The sequence below is a fragment of the Oncorhynchus gorbuscha genome, linkage group LG25 (assembly GCF_021184085.1).
Source record: "Oncorhynchus gorbuscha isolate QuinsamMale2020 ecotype Even-year linkage group LG25, OgorEven_v1.0, whole genome shotgun sequence".
Taxonomy (NCBI): Eukaryota; Metazoa; Chordata; class Actinopteri; order Salmoniformes; family Salmonidae; genus Oncorhynchus; species Oncorhynchus gorbuscha.
In genome coordinates this window covers 51,598,884-51,622,510 of record NC_060197.1, presented here as the reverse complement: position 1 = coordinate 51,622,510, position 23,627 = coordinate 51,598,884, and the positions used below count along the sequence as shown (strand labels likewise).

Below are 23,627 nucleotides of genomic sequence, written 5' to 3'. Positions count from 1 at the left end.
TGTCACAACTGCTCCTTCCCTCCGGACGCTGGACGTCGCTGGTCTTCTAACCACCGGTCCTGGCAACCATCGTTAACCACACCTACTCCCCATCATTAACCACACCTACTCCCCATCATTAACCACACCTACTCCCCATCATTAACCACACCTACTCCCCATCATTAACCACACCTACTCCCCATCATTAACCACACCTACTCCCCATCATTAACCACACCTACTCCCCATCATTAACCACACCTACTCCCCATCATTAACCACACACCTACTCCCCATCATTAACCACACCTACTCCCCATTAACCACACCTAACCCATCATTAACCACACCTACCCCCATCATTAACCACACCTACTCCCCATCATTAACCACACCTACTCCCCATCATTAACCACACCTACTCCCCATCATTAACCACACCTACTCCCCATCATTAACCACACCTACTCCCCATCATTAACCACACCTACTCCCCATCATTAACCACACCTACTCCCCATCATTAACCACACCTACTCCCCATCATTAACCACACCTACTCCCCATCATTAACCACACCTACTCCCCATCATTAACCACACCTACTCCCCATCATTAACCACACCTACTCTCCCCATCATTAACCACACCTACTCCCCATCATTAACCACACCTACTCCCCATCATTAACCACACCTACTCCCCATCATTAACCACACCTACTCCCCATCATTAACCACACCTACTCCCCATTGTTAACCACACCCATCTTAACCCCCTATCATTAACCACACCTACTCCCCATCATTAACCACACCTACTCCCCATCATTAACCACACCTACTCCCCATCATTAACCACACCTACTCCCCATCATTAACCACACCTACTCCCCATCATTAACCACACCTACTCCCCATCATTAACCACACCTACTCCCCATCGTTAACCACACCTACTCCCCATCATTAACCACACCTACTCCCCATCATTAACCACACCTACTCCCCATCATTAACCACACCTACTCCCCATCATTAACCACACCCCATCATTAACTCCCCCATCATTAACCACACCTACTCCCCATCATTAACCACACCTACTCCCCATCATTAACCACACCTACTCCCCATCATTAACCACACCTACTCCCCATCATTAACCACACCTACTCCCCATCATTAACCACACCTACTCCCCATCATTAACCACACCTACTCCCCATCATTAACCACACCTACTCCCCATCATTAACCACACCTACTCCCCATCATTAACCACACCTACTCCCCATCATTAACCACACCTACTCCCCATTGTTAAGCACACCTACTCCCCATCGTTAACCACACCTACTCCCCATCATTAACCACACCTACTCCCCATCATTAACCACACCTACTCCCCATCATTAACCACACCTACTCCCCATCATTAACCACACCTACTCCCCATCATTAACCACACCTACTCCCCATCATTAACCACACCTGCTCCCCATCATTAACCACACCTACTCCCCATCATTAACCACACCTACTCCCCATCATTAACCACACCTACTCCCCATCATTAACCACACCTACTCCCCATCATTAACACACCTGCTCCCCATCATTAACCACACCTACTCCCCATCATTAACCACACCTACTCCCCATCATTTAACCACACCTACTCCCCATCATTAACCACACCTACTCCCCATCATTAACCACACCTACTCCCATCATTAACCACACCTACTCCCCATCATTAACCACACCTACTCCCCATCATTAACCACACCTACTCCCCATCATTAACCACACCTACTCCCCATCATTAACCACACCTACTCCCCATCATTAACCACACCTACTCCCCATCATTAACCACACCTACTCCCCATCATTAACCACACCTACTCCCCATCATTAACCACACCTACTCCCCATCATTAACCACACCTACTCCCCATCATTAACCACACCTACTCCCCATCATTAACCACACCTACTCCCCATCATTAACACCTACTCCCCATCATTAACCACACCTACTCCCCATCATTAACCACACCTACTCCCCATCATTAACCACACCTACTCCCCATTGTTAAGCACACCTACTCCCCATCATTAACCACACCTACTCCCCATCATTAACCACACCTACTCCCCATCATTAACCACACCTACTCCCCATCATTAACCACACCTACTCCCCATCATTAACCACACCTACTCCCCATTGTTAAGCACACCTACTCCCCATTGTTAAGCACACCTGCTCCCCATCATTAACCACACCTACTCCCCATCATTAACCACACCTACTCCCCATTGTTAAGCACACCTACTCCCCATCATTAACCACACCTACTCCCCATCATTAACAACACCTACTCCCCATCATTAACCACACCTACTCCCCATTGTTAAGCACACCTACTCCCCATCATTAACCACACCTGCTCCCCATACTCCCCCCATCATTAAGCACACCTACTCCCCATAATTAACCACACCTACTCCCCATCATTAAGCACACCTACTCCCCATCATTAACCACACCTACTCCCCATCATTAACCACACCTACTCCCCATCATTAACCACACCTACTCCCCCCCATCATTAACCACACCTACTCCCCATCATTAACCACACCTACTCCCCATCATTAACCACACCTACTCCCCATCATTAACCACACCTACTCCCCATTGTTAACACACCTACTCCCCATCATTAACCACACCTACTCCCCATCATTAACCACACCTACTCCCCATCATTAACCACACCTGCTCCCCATCATTAACCACACCTACTCCCCATCATTAACCACACCTACTCCCCATTAACCACACCTACTCCCCATCATTAACCACACCTATTCCCCATCGTTAAGCACACCTACTCCCCATCCTATTAAGCACACCTACTCCCCATCATTAAGCACACCTACTCCCCATCATTAACCACACCTACTCCCCATCATTAACCACACCTACTCCCCATCATTAACCACACCTACTCCCCATCATTAACCACACCTACTCCCCATCATTAACCACACCTACTCCCCATCATTAACCACACCTACTCCCCATCATTAACCACACCTACTCCCATCATTAACCACACCTACTCCCCATCATTAACCACACCTACTCCCCATCATTAACCACACCTACTCCCCATCATTAACCACACCTACTCCCCATCATTAACCACACCTACTCCCCATCATTAACCACACCTACTCCCCATCATTAACCACACCTACTCCCCATCATTAACCACACCTACTCCCCATCATTAACCACACCTACTCCCCATCATTAACCACACCTACTCCCCATTGTTAACCACACCTACTCCCCATCATTAACCACACCTACTCCCCATCATTAACCACACCTACTCCCCATTGTTAACCACACCTACTCCCCATCATTAACCACACCTACTCCCCATCATTAAGCACACCTACTCCCACACCTTCCCCATTAAGCACACCTGCTCCCCATAATTAAGCACACCTATTCCCCATCGTTAAGCACACCTGCTCCCCATAATTAAGCACACCTACTCCCCATCATTAAGCACACCTACTCCCCATCATTAAGCACACCTACTCCCCATCATTAACCACACCTACTCCCCATCATTAACCACACCTGCTCCCACCTATCATCATTAACCACACCTACTCCCCATCATTAACCACACCTACTCCCCATCATTAACCACACCTACTCCCCATCATTAACCACACCTACTCCCCATCATTAACCACACCTACTCCCCATCATTAACCACACCTACTCCCCATCATTAACCACACCTACTCCCCATCATTAACCACACCTACTCCCCATCATTAACCACACCTACTCCCCATCATTAACCACACCTACTCCCCATCATTAACCACACCTACTCCCCATCATTAACCACACCTACTCCCCATCATTAACCACACCTACTCCCCATCGTTAAGCACACCTACTCCCCATCATTAACCACACCTACTCCCCATTGTTATCATTACACACCTACTCCCCATCATTAACCACACCTACTCCCCATCATTAACCACACCTACTCCCCATCATTAACCACACCTACTCCCCATCATTAACCACACCTACTCCCCATCATTAACCACACCTACTCCCCATCATTAACCACACCTACTCCCCATCATTAAGCACACCTACTCCCCATCGTTAACCACACCTACTCCCCATTGTTAAGCACACCTACTCCCCATCATTAACCACACCTACTCCCCATCATTAACCACACCTACTCCCCATCATTAACCACACCTACTCCCCATCATTAACCACACCTACTCCCCATCATTAACCACACCTACTCCCCATTGTTAACCACACCTACTCCCCATTGTTAAGCACACCTACTCCCCATCATTAACCACACCTACTCCCCATTGTTAAGCACACCTACTCCCCATTGTTAAGCACACCTGCTCCCCATCATTAACCACACCTACTCCCCATTGTTAAGCACACCTACTCCCCATTGTTAAGCACACCTGCTCCCCATAATTAAGCACACCTATTCCCCATCGTTAAGCACACCTACTCCCCATTGTTAAGCACACCTGCTCCCCATAATTAAGCACACCTACTCCCCATCATTAAGCACACCTACTCCCCATTGTTAAGCACACCTGCTCCCCATAATTAAGCACACCTACTCCCCATCGTTAACCACACCTACTCCCCATTGTTAAGCACACCTGCTCCCCATAATTAAGCACACCTACTCCCCATCATTAACCACACCTACTCCCCATTGTTAAGCACACCTGCTCCCCATCGTTAAGCACACCTGCTCCCCATCGTTAAGCACACCTGCTCCCCATCATTAAGCACACCTGCTCCCCATCGTTAAGCACACCTGGTTTCCATCATTACACACACCTACTCCCCATCGTTAAGCACACTTTCTCCCCATCGTTAAGCACACCTGCTCCCCATCGTTAAGCACACCTCCTCCCCATCATTAAGCACACCTGGTTTCCATCATTACACACACCTGCTCCCCATCGTTAAGCACACCTGCTCCCCATCGTTAAGCACACCTGCTCCCCATCGTTAAGCACACCTACTCCCCATTGTTAAGTACACCTGCTCCCCATCATTAAGCACACCTGGTTTCCATCATTACACACACCTGCTCCCCATCATTAAGCACACCTGGTTTCCATCATTACACACACCTGCTCCCCATCGTTAAGCACACCTGCTCCCCATCGTTAAGCACACCTGCTCCCCATCGTTAAGCACACCTACTCCCCATCGTTAAGCACACCTACTCCCCATCGTTAAGCACACCTACTCCCCATCGTTAAGCACACCTACTCCCCATCGTTAAGCACACCTACTCCCCATCGTTAAGCACACCTACTCCCCATCGTTAAGCACACCTGGTTTCCATCGTTAAGCACACCTGCTCCCCATCGTTAAGCACACCTGCTCCCCATTATTAAGCACACCTGCTCCCCATTATTAAGCACACCTGCTCCCCATCGTTAAGCACACCTCCTTCCCATCATTAAGCACACCTGGTTTACATCATTACACACCTGCTCCCCATCGTTAAGCACACCTGGTTTCCATCATTACACACACCTGCTCCCCATCGTTAAGCACACCTGCTCCCCATCGTTAAGCAGGGCCCTATATAGTCCACTACCTTACCAGAGCCCTATATAGTCCACTACCTTACCAGGGCCCTATATAGGGCCCTATATAGTCCTTCTGTAGCTCAGTTGGTAGAGCATGGCGCTTGTAACGCCAGGGTAGTGGGTTTGATCCCCGGAACCACCCATACGTAGAATGTATGCACACATGACTGTAAGTCGCTTTGGATAAAAGCGCCTGCTAAATGGCATGTATTTATTTATTTATTTATATAGTCCACTACCTTACCAGGGCCCTATATAGTCCACTACCTTACCAGGGCCCTATATAGTCCACTACCTTACCAGGGCCCTATATAGTCCACTACCCTACCAGGGTCTTATATAGTCCACTACCTTACCAGGGCCTGATATAGTCCACTACCTTACCAGGGCCCTATATAGTCCACTACCTTACCAGGGCCCTATATAGTCCACTACCTTACCAGGGTCTGATATAGTCCACTACCTTACCAGGGCCCTATATAGTCCACTACCTTACCAGGGCCCTATATAGTCCACTACCTTACCAGGGTCTGATATAGTCCACTACCTTACCAGGGCCCTATATAGTCCACTAGGGCCTTACCAGGGCCCTATATAGTCCACTACCTTACCAGGGCCCTATATAGTCCACTACCTTACCAGGGCCCTATATAGTCCACTACCTTACCAGGGTCTGATATAGTCCACTACCTTACCAGGGCCCTATATAGTCCACTACCTTACCAGGGCCCTATATAGTCCACTACCTTACCAGGGTCTGATATAGTCCACTACCTTACCAGGGCCCTATATAGTCCACTACCTTACCAGGGCCCTATATAGTCCACTACCTTACCAGGGCCCTATATAGTCCACTACCTTACCAGGGCCCTATATAGTCCACTACCTTACCAGGGCCCTATATAGTCCACTACCTTACCAGGGTCTGATATAGTCCACTACCTTACTAGGGTCTGATATAGTCCACTACCTTACTAGGGTCTGATATAGTCCACTACCTTACCAGGGCCTGATATAGTCCACTACCTTACCAGGGCCCTATATAGTCCACTACCTTACCAGGGCCCTATATAGTCCACTACCTTAACAGGGTCTGATATAGTCCACTACCTTACCAGGGCCCTATATAGTCCACTACCTTACCAGGGCCCTATATAGTCCACTACCTTACCAGGGCCTGATATAGTCCACTACCTTACCAGGGCCCTATATAGTCCACTACCTTACTAGGGTCTGATATAGTCCACTACCTTACCAGGGCCTGATATAGTCCACTACCTTACCAGGGCCCTATATAGTCCACTACCTTACTAGGGTCTGATATAGTCCACTACCTTACCAGGGCCCTATATAGTCCACTAGCTTACCAGAGCCCTATATAGTCCACTACCTTACCAGGACCCTATTCCCTATATATAGTCCACTACCTTACCAGGGCCCTATATAGTCCACTACCTTACCAGGGCCCTATATAGTCCACTACCTTACCAGGGCCCTATTCCCTATATATAGTCCACTACCTTACCAGGGCCCTATTCCCTATATATAGTCCATTACCCTACCAGGGCCCTATTCCCTATATATAGTCCATTACCTTTCCAGGGCCCTATATATAGTCCATTACCTTACCAGGGCCCTATTCCCTATATATAGTCCACTACCTTACCAGGGCCCTATATAGTCAACTACCTTACCAGAGCCCTATATAGTCCACTACCTTACCAGGGTCTGATATAGTCCACTACCTTACCAGGGCCCTATATAGTCCACTACCTTACCAGGGCCCTATATAGTCCACTACCTTACCAGGGCCCTATATAGTCCACTACCTTACCAGGGCCCTATATAGTCCACTACCTTACCAGGGCCCTATATAGTCCACTACCTTACCATGGTCTGATATAGTCCACTACATTACCAGGGCCCTATATAGTCCACTACCTTACCAGGGCCCTATATAGTCCACTACCTTACCAGGGCCCTATATAGTCCACTACCTTACCAGAGCCCTATATAGTCCACTACCTTACCAGGGTCTGATATAGTCCACTACCTTACTAGGGTCTGATATAGTCCACTACCTTACCAGGGCCCTATATAGTCCACTACCTTACCAGGGCCCTATATAGTCCACTACCTTACCAGGGCCCTATATAGTCCACTACCTTACCAGGGCCCTATATAGTCCACTACCTTACCAGGGTCTGATATAGTCCACTACCTTACCAGGGTCTGATATAGTCCACTACCTTACCAGGGCCCTATATAGTCCACTACCTTACCAGGGCCCTATTCCCTATATATAGTCCACTACCTTACCAGGGCCATATTCCCTATATATAGTCCATTACCCTACCAGGGCCCTATTCCCTATATATAGTCCATTACCTTTCCAGGGCCCTATATATAGTCCATTACCTTACCAGGGCCCTATTCCCTATATATAGTCCACTACCTTACCAGGGCCCTATATAGTCAACTACCTTACCAGAGCCCTATATAGTCCACTACCTTACCAGGGTCTGATATAGTCCACTACCTTACCAGGGCCCTATATAGTCCACTACCTTACCAGGGCCCTATATAGTCCACTACCTTACCAGGGCCCTATATAGTCCACTACCTTACCAGGGCCCTATATAGTCCACTACCTTACCAGGGTCTGATATAGTGCACTACCTTACCAGGGCCTGATATAGTCCACTACCTTACCAGGGCCCTATATAGTCCACTACCTTACCAGGGCCCTATATAGTCCACTACCTTACCAGGGTCTGATATAGTCCACTACCTTACTAGGGTCTGATATAGTCCACTACCTTACCAGGGCCCTATATAGTCCACTACCTTACCAGGGCCCTATATAGTCCACTACCTTACCAGGGCCCTATATAGTCCACTACCTTACCAGGGCCTGATATAGTCCACTACCTTACCAGGGTCTGATATAGTCCATTACCTTACTAGGGTCTGATATAGTCCACTACCTTACCAGGGCCCTATATAGTCCACTACCTTACCAGGGTCTGATATAGTCCACTACCTTACCAGGGTCTGATATAGTCCACTACCTTACCAGGGCCCTATATAGTCCACTACCTTACCAGGGCCCTATATAGTCCACTACCTTACCAGGGCCCTATATAGTCCACTACCTTACCAGGGCCCTATATAGTCCACTACCTTACCAGGGTCTGATATAGTCCACTACCTTACCAGGGCCCTATTCCCTATATATAGTCCACTACCTTACCAGGGCCCTATTCCCTATATATAGTCCACTACCTTACCAGGGCCCTATCCCCTATATATAGTCCACTACCTTACCAGGGCCCTATAAAGTCCACTACCTTACCAGGGCCCTATATAGTCCACTACCTTACCAGGGCCCTATATAGTCCACTACCTTACCAGGGCCCTATATAGTCCACTACCTTACCAGGGCCCTATTCCCTATATATAGTCCACTACCTTACCAGGGCCCTATATAGTCCACTACCTTACCAGGGCCTGATATAGTCCACTACCTTACCAGGGTCTGATATAGTCCATTACCTTACTAGGGTCTGATATAGTCCACTACCTTACCAGGGCCCTATATAGTCCACTACCTTACCAGGGCCCTATATAGTCCACTACCTTACCAGGGTCTGATATAGTCCACTACCTTACCAGGGTCTGATATAGTCCACTACCTTACCAGGGCCCTATATAGTCCACTACCTTACCAGGGCCCTATATAGTCCACTACCTTACCAGGGCCCTATATAGTCCACTACCTTACCAGGGCCCTATATAGTCCACTACCTTACCAGGGTCTGATATAGTCCACTACCTTACCAGGGCCCTATTCCCTATATATAGTCCACTACCTTACCAGGGCCCTATTCCCTATATATAGTCCACTACCTTACCAGGGCCCTATCCCCTATATATAGTCCACTACCTTACCAGGGCCCTATAAAGTCCACTACCTTACCAGGGCCCTATATAGTCCACTACCTTACCAGGGCCCTATATAGTCCACTACCTTACCAGGGCCCTATATAGTCCACTACCTTACCAGGGCCCTATTCCCTATATATAGTCCACTACCTTACCAGGGCCCTATTCCCTATATATAGTCCACTACCTTACCAGGGCCCTATATAGTCCACTACCTTACCAGGGCCCTATTCCCTATATATAGTCCACTACCTTACCAGGGCCCTATTCCCTATATATAGTCCACTACCTTACCAGGGCCCTATTCCCTATATATAGTCCACTACCTTACCAGGGCCCTATTCCCTATATATAGTCCACTACCTTACCAGGGCCCTATTCCCTATATATAGTCCACTACCTTACCAGGGCCCTATTCCCTATATATAGTCCACTACCTTACCAGGGCCCTATTCCCTATATATAGTCCACTACCTTACCAGGGCCCTATTCCCTATATATAGTCCACTACCTTACCAGGGCCCTATTCCCTATATATAGTCCACTACCTTACCAGGGCCCTATTCCCTATATATAGTCCACTACCTTACCAGGGCCCTATATAGTCCACTACCTTACCAGGGCCCTATATAGTCCACTACCTTACCAGGGCCCTATATAGTCCACTACCTTACCAGGGCCCTATTCCCTATATATAGTCCACTACCTTACCAGGGCCCTATATAGTCCACTACCTTACCAGGGCCCTATTCCCTATATATAGTCCACTACCTTACCAGGGTCTGATATAGTCCACTACCTTACCAGGGCCCTATTCTCTATATAGTCCACTACCTTACCAGGGCCCTATTCCCTATATAGTCCACTACCTATACCAGGGCCCTATTCCCTATATATAGTCCACTACCTTACCAGGGCCCTATTCCCTATATATAGTCCACTACCTTACCAGGGTCTGATATAGTCCACTACCTTACCAGGGCCCTATTCTCTATATATAGTCCACTACCTTACCAGGGCCCTATTCCCTATATATAGTCCACTACCTTACCAGGGCCCTATTCCCTATATATAGTCCACTACCTTACCAGGGCCCTATTCCCTATATATAGTCCACTACCTTACCAGGGCCCTATTCCCTATATATAGTCCACTACCTTACCAGGGCCCTATAAAGTCCACTACCTTACCAGGGCCCTATATAGTCCACTACCTTACCAGGGCCCTATATAGTCCACTACCTTACCAGGGCCCTATATAGTCCACTACCTTACCAGGGCCCTATTCCCTATATATAGTCCACTACCTTACCAGGGCCCTATATAGTCCACTACCTTACCAGGGCCTGATATAGTCCACTACCTTACCAGGGTCTGATATAGTCCACTACCTTACCAGGGCCCTATTCTGATATAGTCCACTACCTTACCAGGGCCCTATATAGTCCACTACCTTACCAGGGCCCTATTCTCTATAGTCCACTACCTTACCAGGGTCTGATATAGTCCACTACCTTACCAGGGCCCTATTCCCTATATATAGTCCACTACCACTACCTTACCAGGGCCCTATTCCCTATATATAGTCCACTACCTTACCAGGGCCCTATTCCCTATATATAGTCCACTACCTTACCAGGGCCCTATAAAGTCCACTACCTTACCAGGGCCCTATACCTACCAGGGCCCTATATAGTCCACTACCTTACCAGGGCCCTATATAGTCCACTACCTTACCAGGGCCCTATTCCCTAGTCCACTACCTTACCAGGGCCCTATTCCCTATATATAGTCCACTACCTTACCAGGGCCCTATTCCCTATATATAGTCCACTACCTTACCAGGGCCCTATATAGTCCACTACCTTACCAGGGCCCTATTCCCTATATATAGTCCACTACCTTACCAGGGCCCTATTCCCTATATATAGTCCACTACCTTACCAGGGCCCTATTCCCTATATATAGTCCACTACCTTACCAGGGCCCTATTCCCTATATATAGTCCACTACCTTACCAGGGCCCTATTCCCTATATATAGTCCACTACCTTACCAGGGCCCTATTCCCTATATATAGTCCACTACCTTACCAGGGCCCTATTCCCTATATATAGTCCACTACCTTACCAGGGCCCTATTCCCTATATATAGTCCACTACCTTACCAGGGCCCTATATATAGTCCACTACCTTACCAGGGCCCTATATAGTCCACTACCTTACCAGGGCCCTATTCCTATATAGTCCACTACCTTACCAGGGCCCTATTCCACTATATATAGTCCACTACCTTACCAGGGCCCTATATAGTCCACTACCTTACCAGGGCCCTATTCCCTATATATAGTCCACTACCTTACCAGGGCCCTATATAGTCCACTACCTTACCAGGGCCCTATTCTCTATATATAGTCCACTACCTTACCAGGGCCCTATATAGTCCACTACCTTACCAGGGCCCTATTCCCTATATATAGTCCACTACCTTACCAGGGCCCTATTCCCTATATATAGTCCACTACCTTACCAGGGTCTGATATAGTCCACTACCTTACCAGGGCCCTATTCTCTATATATAGTCCACTACCTTACCAGGGCCCTATTCCCTATATATAGTCCACTACCTTACCAGGGCCCTATTCTCTATATATAGTCCACTACCTTACCAGGGCCCTATTCCCTATATATAGTCCACTACCTTACCAGGGCCCTATATAGTCCACTACCTTACCAGGGCCCTATTCCCTATATATAGTCCACTACCTTACCAGGGCCCTATTCCCTATATATAGTCCACTACCTTACCAGGGCCCTATTCCCTATATATAGTCCACTACCTTACCAGGGTCTGATATAGTCCACTACCTTACCAGGGCCCTATTCTCTATATATAGTCCACTACCTTACCAGGGCCCTATTCTCTATATATAGTCCACTACCTTACCAGGGCCCTATTCCCTATATATAGTCCACTACCTTACCAGGGCCCTATTCCCTATATATAGTCCACTACCTTACCAGGGCCCTATTCCCTATATATAGTCCACTACCTTACCAGGGCCCTATTCCCTATATATAGTCCACTACCTTACCAGGGCCCTATTCCCTATATATAGTCCACTACCTTACCAGGGCCCTATTCTCTATATATAGTCCACTACCTTACCAGGGCCCTATTCTCTATATATAGTCCACTACCTTACCAGGGCCCTATTCCCTATATATAGTCCACTACCTTACCAGGGCCCTATATAGTCCACTACCTTACCAGGGCCCTATTCCCTATATATAGTCCACTACCTTACCAGGGCCCTATTCCCTATATATAGTCCACTACCTTACCAGGGCCCTATTCCCTATATATAGTCCACTACCTTACCAGGGCCCTATTCCCTATATATAGTCCACTACCTTACCAGGGCCCTATTCCCTATATATAGTCCACTACCTTACCAGGGCCCTATTGCCTATATATAGTCCACTACCTTACCAGTGCCCTATTCCCTATATATAGTCCACTACCTTACCAGGGCCCTATTCTCTATATATAGTCCACTACCTTACCAGGGCCCCATTCTCTATATATAGTCCACTACCTTACCAGGGCCCTATTCCCTATATATAGTCCACTACCTTACCAGGGCCCTATATAGTCCACTACCTTACCAGGGCCCTATTCCCTATATATAGTCCACTACCTTACCAGGGCCCTATTCCCTATATATAGTCCACTACCTTACCAGGGCCCTATTCCCTATATATAGTCCACTACCTTACCAGGGCCCTATTCCCTATATATAGTCCACTACCTTACCAGGGCCCTATTCCCTATATATAGTCCACTACCTTACCAGGGCCCTATTCCCTATATAGTCCACTACCTTACCAGGGCCCTATTCCCTATATATAGTCCACTACCTTACCAGGGCCCTATTCCCTATATATAGTCCACTACCTTACCAGGGTCCCCCTATATAGTCCACTACCTTACCAGGGCCCTATTCCCTACCTATATATAGTCCACTACCTTACCAGGGCCCTATTCCCTATATATAGTCCACTACCTTACCAGGGCCCTATTCCCTATATATAGTCCACTACCTTACCAGGGCCCTATATAGTCCACTACCTTACCAGGGCCCTATATAGTCCACTACCTTACCAGGGCCCTATTCCCTATATATAGTCCACTACCTTACCAGGGCCCTATTCCCTATATATAGTCCACTACCTTACCAGGGCCCTATATAGTCCACTACCTTACCAGGGCCCTATTCCCTATATATAGTCCACTACCTTACCAGGGTCTGATATAGTCCACTACCTTACCAGGGCCCTATTCTCTATATATAGTCCACTACCTTACCAGGGCCCTATTCCCTATATATAGTCCACTACCTTACCAGGGCCCTATTCCCTATATATAGTCCACTACCTTACCAGGGCCCTATTCCCTATATATAGTCCACTACCTTACCAGGGCCCTATTCCCTATATATAGTCCACTACCTTACCAGGGCCCTATTCCCTATATATAGTCCACTACCTTACCAGGGCCCTATTCTCTATATATAGTCCACTACCTTACCAGGGCCCTATTCTCTATATATAGTCCACTACCTTACCAGGGCCCTATTCCCTATATATAGTCCACTACCTTACCAGGGCCCTATATAGTCCACTACCTTACCAGGGCCCTATTCCCTATATATAGTCCACTACCTTACCAGGGCCCTATTCCCTATATATAGTCCACTACCTTACCAGGGCCCTATTCCCTATATATAGTCCACTACCTTACCAGGGCCCTATTCCCCACTATATATAGTCCACTACCTTACCAGGGCCCTATTCCCTATATATAGTCCACTACCTTACCAGGGCCCTATTGCCTATATATAGTCCACTACCTTACCAGTGCCCTATTCCCTATATATAGTCCACTACCTTACCAGGGCCCTATTCTCTATATATAGTCCACTACCTTACCAGGGCCCCATTCTCTATATATAGTCCACTACCTTACCAGGGCCCTATTCCCTATATATAGTCCACTACCTTACCAGGGCCCTATATAGTCCACTACCTTACCAGGGCCCTATTCCCTATATATAGTCCACTACCTTACCAGGGCCCTATTCCCTATATATAGTCCACTACCTTACCAGGGCCCTATTCCCTATATATAGTCCACTACCTTACCAGGGCCCTATTCCCTATATATAGTCCACTACCTTACCAGGGCCCTATTCCCTATATATAGTCCACTACCTTACCAGGGCCCTATTCCCTATATATAGTCCACTACCTTACCAGGGCCCTATTCCCTATATATAGTCCACTACCTTACCAGGGCCCTATTCCCTATATAGTCCACTACCTTACCAGGGCCCTATTCCCTATATATAGTCCACTACCTTACCAGGGCCCTATATAGTCCACTACCTTACCAGGGCCCTATATAGTCCACTACCTTACCAGGGCCCTATTCCCTATATATAGTCCACTACCTTACCAGGGCCCTATATAGTCCACTACCTTACCAGGGCCCTATTCCCTATATATAGTCCACTACCTTACCAGGGCCCTATTCCCTATATATAGTCCACTACCTTACCAGGGCCCTATATAGTCCACTACCTTACCAGGGCCCTATTCCCTATATATAGTCCACTACCTTACCAGGGCCCTATATAGTCCACTACCTTACCAGGGCCCTATATAGTCCACTACCTTACCAGGGCCCTATATAGTCCACTACCTTACCAGGGCCCTATTCCCTATATATAGTCCACTACCTTACCAGGGCCCTATATAGTCCACTACCTTACCAGGGCCCTATTCCCTATATATAGTCCACTACCTTACCAGGGCCCTATTCCCTATATATAGTCCACTACCTTACCAGGGCCCTATATAGTCCACTACCTTACCAGGGCCCTATTCCCTATATATAGTCCACTACCTTACCAGGGCCCTATTCCCTATATATAGTCCACTACCTTACCAGGGCCCTATATAGTCCACTACCTTACCAGGGCCCACATGCAGCAAGTGTGAAAATACAGTAGTGAAAATACAGTAGTGAAAATACAGTAGTGAAAATACAGTAGTGAAAATACAGTACGCTGCATCTCAAAATGATCAAACGTAACAAAATAAAATAAATTTATCGTCAAATGTGATTTTATTTGTTTTTTTTTTTCCTGCAGAAAGATTATCATTCAAGAGTCCATTTTGTAGAAGACAACAGGTTTCAAATAATGTTAAACAACCTCAGCACATTCAAATGGTGTGTGTGTGTGTGTGGCAGTTCAAGTGTGTGTGTGTGTGTGGGGCAGTTCATGTAAGTGTGTGTGTCCAGGTGATCAATCAGTCAGTGCTGTATACCGTGTTAGTGTACAGGACCCTCCTGATCACGCCTGGCCGATACAGGCCCCTCCTCATCACGCCTGGCCGATACAGGCCCCTCCTCATCACGCCTGGCCGATACAGGCCCCTCCTCATCACGCCTGGCCGATACAGGCCCCTCCTCATCACGCCTGGCCGATACAGGCCCCTCCTCATCACGCCTGGCCGATACAGGCCCCTCCTCATCACGCCTGGCCGATACAGGCCCATCCTCATCACGCCTGGCCGATACAGGCCCATCCTCATCATCCCTGGCCGATACAGGCCCCTCCTCATCACGCCTGGCCGATACAGGCCCCCCCTCATCACGCCTGGTCGATACAGGCCCCTCCTCATCACGCCTGGCCGATACAGGCCCCTCCTCATCACGCCTTGCCGTTACAGGCCCCTCCTCATCACGCTTGGCCGATACAGATGACCCAGTGCTAGAAGGTAAGCGGGGGTTTTCTATCGATATAGAGCCAGCTATGGGTGATGATAAAGGACTGTTAGAATGGTGGACAATGGGTGATACTGCACTAGAGTTGTGATGTACAGGACTGGCAGAGTGACCTATAGGATCAGCAGAGTGACCTATAGGACCATCAGAGTGACCTATAGGAACAGCAGAGTGACCTACAGGACCAGCAGAGTGACCTATAGGACCAACAGAGTGACCTATAGGACCAGCAAAGTGACCTACAGGACCAGCAAAGTGACCTATAGGACCAGCAGAGTGACCTTCAGGAGATATAGGACTGTCAGAGTGACCGAGAGGAGATCTAGGACTAGCAGGGTGACTTACAGGAGATATAGGACTAGCAGGGTGACCTACAGGAGATATAGGACTAGCAGGGTGACCTACAGGAGATATAGGACTCGCAGGGTGACCTACAGGAGATATAGGACTAGCAGGGTGACCTACAGGAGATATAGGACTAGCAGGGTGACCTACAGGAGATATAGGACTAGCAGGGTGACCTACAGGAGATATAGGACTAGCAGGGTGACCTACAGGAGATATAGGACTAGCAGGGTGACCTACAGGAGATATAGGACTAGCAGGGTGACCTACAGGAGATATAGGACTAGCAGGGTGACCTATAGGAGATATAGGACTAGCAGGGTGACCTACAGGAGATATAGGACTGAGCAGGGTGACCTACAGGAGATATAGGACTAGCAGGGTGACCTACAGGAGATATAGGACTAGCAGGGTGACCTATAGGAGATATAGGACTAGCAGGGTGACCTACAGGAGATATAGGACTAGCAGGGTGACCTACAGGAGATATAGGACTAGCAGGGTGACCTACAGGAGATATAGGACTAGCAGGGTGACCTACAGGAGATATAGGACTAGCAGGGTGACCTACAGGAGATATAGGACTAGCCGGGTGACCTACAGGAGATATAGGACTAGCAGAGTGGTTGTCTGTGAATGATTCAGAACTCAGAGAGTGATTGGCTGAAGGTGAAACAGGGCTGTTGAAGTTAGTCTCTCCCTCAGAGGACCAGGAAGTCGGTGTGTTCTCTCTGGCCGGCCAGGCGTTCTCCCTGGCGTTCTCTCTGGCCGGCCAGGCGTTCTCCCTGGCGTTCTCCCTGGCGTTCTCTCTGTAGTCCGGTGTGGTTGAATTACGGCTGTGGTTAGGGTCTGGGTTCAGGTTAGGGAGTGTGATGTGTTCTAGGTCCTTTAGGATGGTCGCTAGGAGATGAGAGTCAGAGGTCGCGACCCCAGGGTCACAGGTAAGATTGACCTGGGGGAGAACATAACCGTCTGCGTCCTGGGGACGGTCGACCGCATTTGCATTAGTGTTTGTGTTCAGAACGCGGTCCTTGACGTTGACAGAAACGTCAACCACACAGTCGTCATCGAGCTCCGTTTTATGGTCGATTCCGTCATTGTGGTCAATGTCCGAGTTATGGTCCGAAACGCTCAGAGAACGGTCGAGAACATCGACCGCAAAATCACTGATATCAACCCCCATGTCCAGGTTGTGGCCGCCTAGTGGAAGACCAGGCACGGTCAAAGAACGGTCAGAAAAATCCAGAGCGCGGTCATCTTCCAGACTGGTCTTTTGGACTGTGTGTTTGTTGTCACTGTCGCTGTCTATAGTGATGACCATGGGAGAGCGTTGGAGGGTGCGGTCGTGACGTTGTTTTCTCCGGTGTTTGCCGTCGCGTTTGTGGTTGTGTTTGGGTCGTAAGGGGCTAGCGGTGGTCACGGTCATGCCTTCATAGATGATTTCGACACTGGGGCTGCGGGACTGACGTCTCCTCTTCTTCACACTGGGGACGGACGGACAAAGAGTCAGAGATAACCTACCTAGTGAGAACACACTACAGGAGACATTTGGTAGGAATACAGATCAACAGTGGCCAAGTACCAAATAACAAATAAAATAATAAACTCGTTGGACCTCAAAGCTAGTTCCAATTTACATTTTATTTTAAATATCACATTTATTCATTGGTTCCCTCTAAATCAGGGATTGATCGCAATTAAATATCACATTTATTCATTGGTTCCCCTCTACATCAGGGACTGATCGCAATTAAATATCACATTTATTCATTGTTCCCCTCTAAATCAGGGACTGATCGCAATTAAATATCACATTTATTCATTGGTTCCCTCTAAATCAGGGACTGATAGCAATTAAATATCACATTTATTCATTGGTTCCCTCTAAATCAGGGACTGATCGCAATTAAATATCAGGTAGAACACTACCCACAGGGATCTAGTCTAAAGTAGCACACTACCCACAGGGCTCTAGTCTAAAGTAGTTCACTACCCACAGGGCTCTGATCTAAAGTAGCACACTACCCACAGGGCTCTAGTCTAAAGTAGTGCACTACCCACAGGGCTCTAGTCTAAAGTAGTGCACTACCCACAGGGCTCTGGTCTAAAGTAGCACACTACCCACAGGGCTCTGGTCTAAAGTAGTGCCCTAGGTAGTGCCTTCAGAAAGACATCTTGACTTTTTTTCACATTGTTAGTTTACAGCCTTATTCTAAAATGGATTAAAACAGGTTTTTCAAAATCATTAATTTATTAAAAATAATATCTGAAATATCACATTTACATAAGTATTCAGACCCTTTACTTTGTTGAAGCACCTTTGGCAGCGATTACAGCCTCGAGTCTTCTTGAGTATGACGCTACAAGCTTGGCACACCTGTATTTGGGGAGTTTCTCCCATTCTTCTCTGGAGATCCTCTCAAGCTCTGTCAGGTTGGATGGGGAGCGTCGCTGCACAGCTATTTTCAGGTCCCTCCAGAGATGTTCGATCGGGTTCAAGTCCGGGCTCCGGCTGGGACACTCAAGGACATTCAGAGACTTGTCCCGAAGCCACTCCTGCGTTGTCTTGGCTGTGTGCTTAGGGTCGTTGTCCTGTTGGAAGGTGAACCATCACCCCAGTCTGAGGTTCTGAGAGCAGGTTTTCATCAAGGATCTCTCTGTACTTTGCTCCGTTCATCTTCCCCTCGATTCTGCCGCTGAAAAACTTCCCCACTACATGATGCTGCCACCACCCTGCTTCACCATAGGGATGGTGCCAGGTTTCCTCCAGATGTGAAGCTTGGCATTCAAGCCAGAGTTCAATCTTGGTTTCATCAGACCAGAGAATATTGTTCATTATGGTCTCAGAGTCCTTCAGGTGACTTTTGGCAAACTCCAAGCGGGCTGTCATGTGCCTTTTACTGAATAGTGGCTTCCGTCTGGCCACTCTACCAGAAAGGTCTGATTGGTGGAGTGCTGCAGAGATGGGAGAACCTTCCAGAAGGACACCCATGTTCACAGAAACTCTGGAGCTCTGTCAGAGTAAGCATCAGGTTCTTGGTCACCTACCTGACCAAGGACCTTCTCCCCTGATTGCTCAGTTTGGCCCGGCGGCCAGCTCTAGGAAGAGTCTTGGTGGTTCCAAACTTCTTCCATTTAAGAATGATGGAGGCCACTGTGTTCTCGGGGACCTTCAATGCTGCAGAATGATGGAGGCCACTGTGTTCTCGGGGACCTTCAATGCTGCAGAATGATGGAGGCCACTGTGTTCTTGGGGACCTTCAATGCTGCAGAATGATGGAGGCCACTGTGTTCTTGGGGACCTTCAATACTGCAGAATGATGGAGGCCACTGTGTTCTCGGGGACCTTCAATGCTGCAGAATGATGGAGGCCACTGTGTTCTCGGGGACCTTCAATGCTGCAGAATGATGGAGGCCACTGTGTTCTTGGGGACCTTCAATGCTGCAGAATGATGGAGGCCACTGTGTTCTTGGGGACCTTCAATGCTGCAGAATGATGGAGGCCACTGTGTTCTCGGGGACCATCAATGCTGCAGAATGATGGAGGCCACTGTGTTCTCGGGGACCTTCAATGCTGCAGAATGATGGAGGCCACTGTGTTCTTGGGGACCTTCAATACTGCAGAATGATGGAGGCCACTGTGTTCTCGGGGACCTTCAATGCTGCAGAATGATGGAGGCCACTGTGTTCTCGGGGACCTTCAATGCTGCAGAATGATGGAGGCCACTGTGTTCTCGGGGACCTTCAATGCTGCAGAATGATGGAGGAAACTGTGTTCTTGGGGACCTTCAATGCTGCAGAATGATGGAGGCCACTGTGTTCTTGGGGACCTTCAATGCTGCAGAATGATGGAGGCCACTGTGTTCTCGGGGACCTTCAATGCTGCAGAATGATGGAGGCCACTGTGTTCTTGGGGACCTTCAATGCTGCAGAATGATGGAGGCCACTGTGTTCTTGGGGACCTTCAATGCTGCAGAATGATGGAGGCCACTGTGTTCTTGGGGACCTTCAATGCTGCAGAATGATGGAGGCCACTGTGTTCTTGGGGACCTTCAATGCTGCAGAATGATGGAGGCCACTGTGTTCTTGGGGACCTTCAATGCTGCAGAATGATGGAGGCCACTGTGTTCTCGGGGACCTTCAATGCTGCAGAATAATGGAGGCCACTGTGTTCTTGGGGACCTTCAATGCTGCAGAATGATGGAGGCCACTGTGTTCTTGGGGACCTTCAATGCTGCAGAATGATGGAGGCCACTGTGTTCTTGGGGACCTTCAATGCTGCAGAATGATGGAGGCCACTGTGTTCTTGGGGACCTTCAATGCTGCAGAATGATAGAGGCCACTGTGTTCTTGGGGACCTTCAATGCTGCAGAATGATGGAGGCCACTGTGTTCTCGGGGACCTCAATGCTGCAGAATGATGGAGGCCACTGTGTTCTCGGGGACCTTCAATGCTGCAGATATTTTTTGGTCCCTTCCCCAGATCTGTGCCTCGACACAATTCTATGGACAATTCATTCGATCTCATGGGTTGATTTTTGCTCTGACATGCAGTGTCACCCGTGGGACCTTATATAGACAGGCGTGTGCCTTTCCAAATCATGTCCAATCAATTGAATGTACCACAGGTGGACTCCAATCAAGTTATAGAAACATCTCAAGGATGATCAATGGAAACAGGATGAACCTGAGCTCAATTTCGAGTCTCATATCAAAGGGTCTGAATACTTACCGAAGGCACTGAATATCTGAAAGGTCATGTTAATAAGGTTTTTATTTATTTATTGTAATACATTTGCACATTGATGCAAAGGGTCTGAATACTTACGGAAATAAATAAATAATAATAATAATAAATAAGGTATTTTAATGTTGTATTTTTTTAGCAGAAATATCTAAATAACCGGTTTCCGCTTCGAGGTATTTTGTGTAGATTGATGAGGATGTTTTATTTAATCTATTGTAGAACAAGGCTGTAACGTAACAAAATGTGGAAAAAGTCAAGGGGTCTGAATACTTTCTGAATATAAGGAATAAGGTAACATTTCTCCAGTAGGTTATGGTATAGACTAGACCCTCTCCAAGACTCAGTCCTCCTCACCTCTCTTCCAGACTGCCTCTGCTCTTCCGGGGGCTAGCGGTGGCCTCTGTCCCGCCTCGTCCCCTCTCTCGCTCACCCCCTCGCCCCCTCTCTCTCCGTGCAGAGCTGGATGGTTCCCAGGAAGGGTCTTCCAGACTGCCTCTGCTCTTCCGGGGGCTAGCGGTGGCCTCTGTCCCCCCTCGCCCCCTCTCTCGCTCACCCCCTCGCCCCCTCTCTCTCCGTGCAGAGCTGGATGGTTCCCAGGAAGGGTCTTCCAGACTGCCTCTGCTCTTCCGGGGGCTAGCGGTGGCCTCTGTCCCCCCTCGCCCCCTCTCTCGCTCCCCCCCTCGCCCCCTCTCTCTCCGTGCAGAGCTTGATGGCTCCCAGGAAGGGTCTTCCAGATGCCGTGTCTTATATTTCCTCTTCCCTCCCGGCTTGTCGGAGCGTGGGGAATGTCGGGAATGCTGTCTGTGTGCAGAGAGATGGGACAGGGAGCTGGAGGAAGAGAGGCTGTCAGAGGACCGGGAATGCCGGTGTTCCCCAGGAGATTCTGGTCCTCGCTGGCTACTCCGGGATAAGGACGGGGAATGGGATAGGACGCTGTTTTCCGGACTAAAGAATATTCCTGTGTTAGAATATTGGGACCTGGCTGGTTCATATGTAATCCTTTCTCTCTCTCTACCTCTAATCCTCTCACTTCCTCCACTGGTCTCTCTCCTGTGCTCTCTACTGTGTTGTCTATGGGAGCCTCTGTCGTGGGAGCCTCTGTCGTGGGAGCCTCTGTCGTGGGAGCCTCTGTCGTGGGAGCCTCTGTCGTGGGAGCCTCTGTCGTGGGAGCCTCTGTCGTGGGAGCCTCTGTCGTGGGAATCTCTTCCTCTTCCTTTCTCCTGTCTCCTTTTCTCCCGCTCTCTCGCCCGTCTCTTCCGGCGCCGTTCCTGGCTGCTGTCGTCGCTCCGTACAGACACGGGGCTCCGTGCTGACCAGCTCCGTTCAGAACTCCTGGACCGACCGGACCGCGACCAAACGCTCGCTGACCGATGTCTGCTTCTGGACCGCGATCCTGAGCACGACCGCTCTCGGTGTCTGCCCTCCCTTCTCTCCCCTAGAGGGCAATAGAGGAGTCTCTCTTCTACCTGCTCTCTCTCTCTGTCTAGATGTCTTACTCCCAGTCCTCTTTCCCCCCCTCCTCCCGGTCTTTCCCCCCCTCCTCCCGGTCTTTCTGTGCTGGTGTTTATAAACAGAGACATGGGGGGAACTGGAATGGAGAGGGGAGGGACAACGAGAGAGAGAGGGGTTAACACTGTTTGGGGAACAGTCTCTTTCGTCTCCTGTTTCTCCCCCTCTTCGTCTGAGGGGTCCGAGGAGAGTTGGACCAGTTCAGGAGTTCTCTCAGCCATGGCTTTAACAAACCCTACTATCATACATTGTTCCTCCTCCTCTTCCTCTCCTCCCTCCTCAACCCTCTCTCCATTCGCTGCCGCTGTCATGTCCAGAGCAGGATTCTGATTAGCCCCCGCTGGACCAGAGTCCCTCCCCCCTGGGCTGATCGAGAGCGGCATGGGGGATTGGGACGGCTCAGCGGTAGAGTAGGAGGGTCCTGGTGTTTCATCGTCCCAAGCGGATTGGCTCAGAGCGCTACTTCCTGCTACCGACACCGGCCGTCTCTCTCGTTCTCCCTCCGACCCTCCTGCCTCTTCCTAGAAAGACAGACAAAC

At 48.8% G+C, this 23,627-nt stretch overlaps 2 protein-coding genes across 2 annotated transcripts in view; both read right to left on the bottom strand.

Moving 5' to 3' along the window:
* Positions 1 to 15,802: 15,802 nt before the first annotated feature.
* LOC124013731 (protein SPT2 homolog) lies at positions 15,803 to 22,200 on the bottom strand. The gene is made up of 2 exons (XM_046328184.1): positions 21,934 to 22,200; positions 15,803 to 18,317 (listed from the first exon to the last, which is right to left on the bottom strand). Exon 2 carries the CDS (start codon positions 18,257 to 18,259, stop codon positions 17,147 to 17,149), a length of 1,113 nt encoding a protein of 370 aa, XP_046184140.1. The 5' UTR covers positions 18,260 to 18,317; positions 21,934 to 22,200; the 3' UTR covers positions 15,803 to 17,146.
* A 56-nt stretch (positions 22,201 to 22,256) lies between these two features.
* Positions 22,257 to 23,627, bottom strand: part of LOC124013900 (E3 ubiquitin-protein ligase Topors-like) — a gene marked incomplete at its 3' end in the record, with an annotated part of 51,137 nt that continues 49,766 nt past the window's right edge. The window contains exon 8 of the mRNA XM_046328451.1: positions 22,257 to 23,609. Coding sequence (XP_046184407.1) covers positions 22,257 to 23,609 — 1,353 coding nt within the window. The remainder of the gene's footprint in view (positions 23,610 to 23,627) is intronic.

What these genes read in the sequence shown, in the direction of transcription:
- LOC124013731 (XM_046328184.1), bottom strand. Translation starts at nt 18,259, where the DNA reads ATGACCGTGACCACCGCTAGCCCCTTACGACCCAAACACAACCACAAA.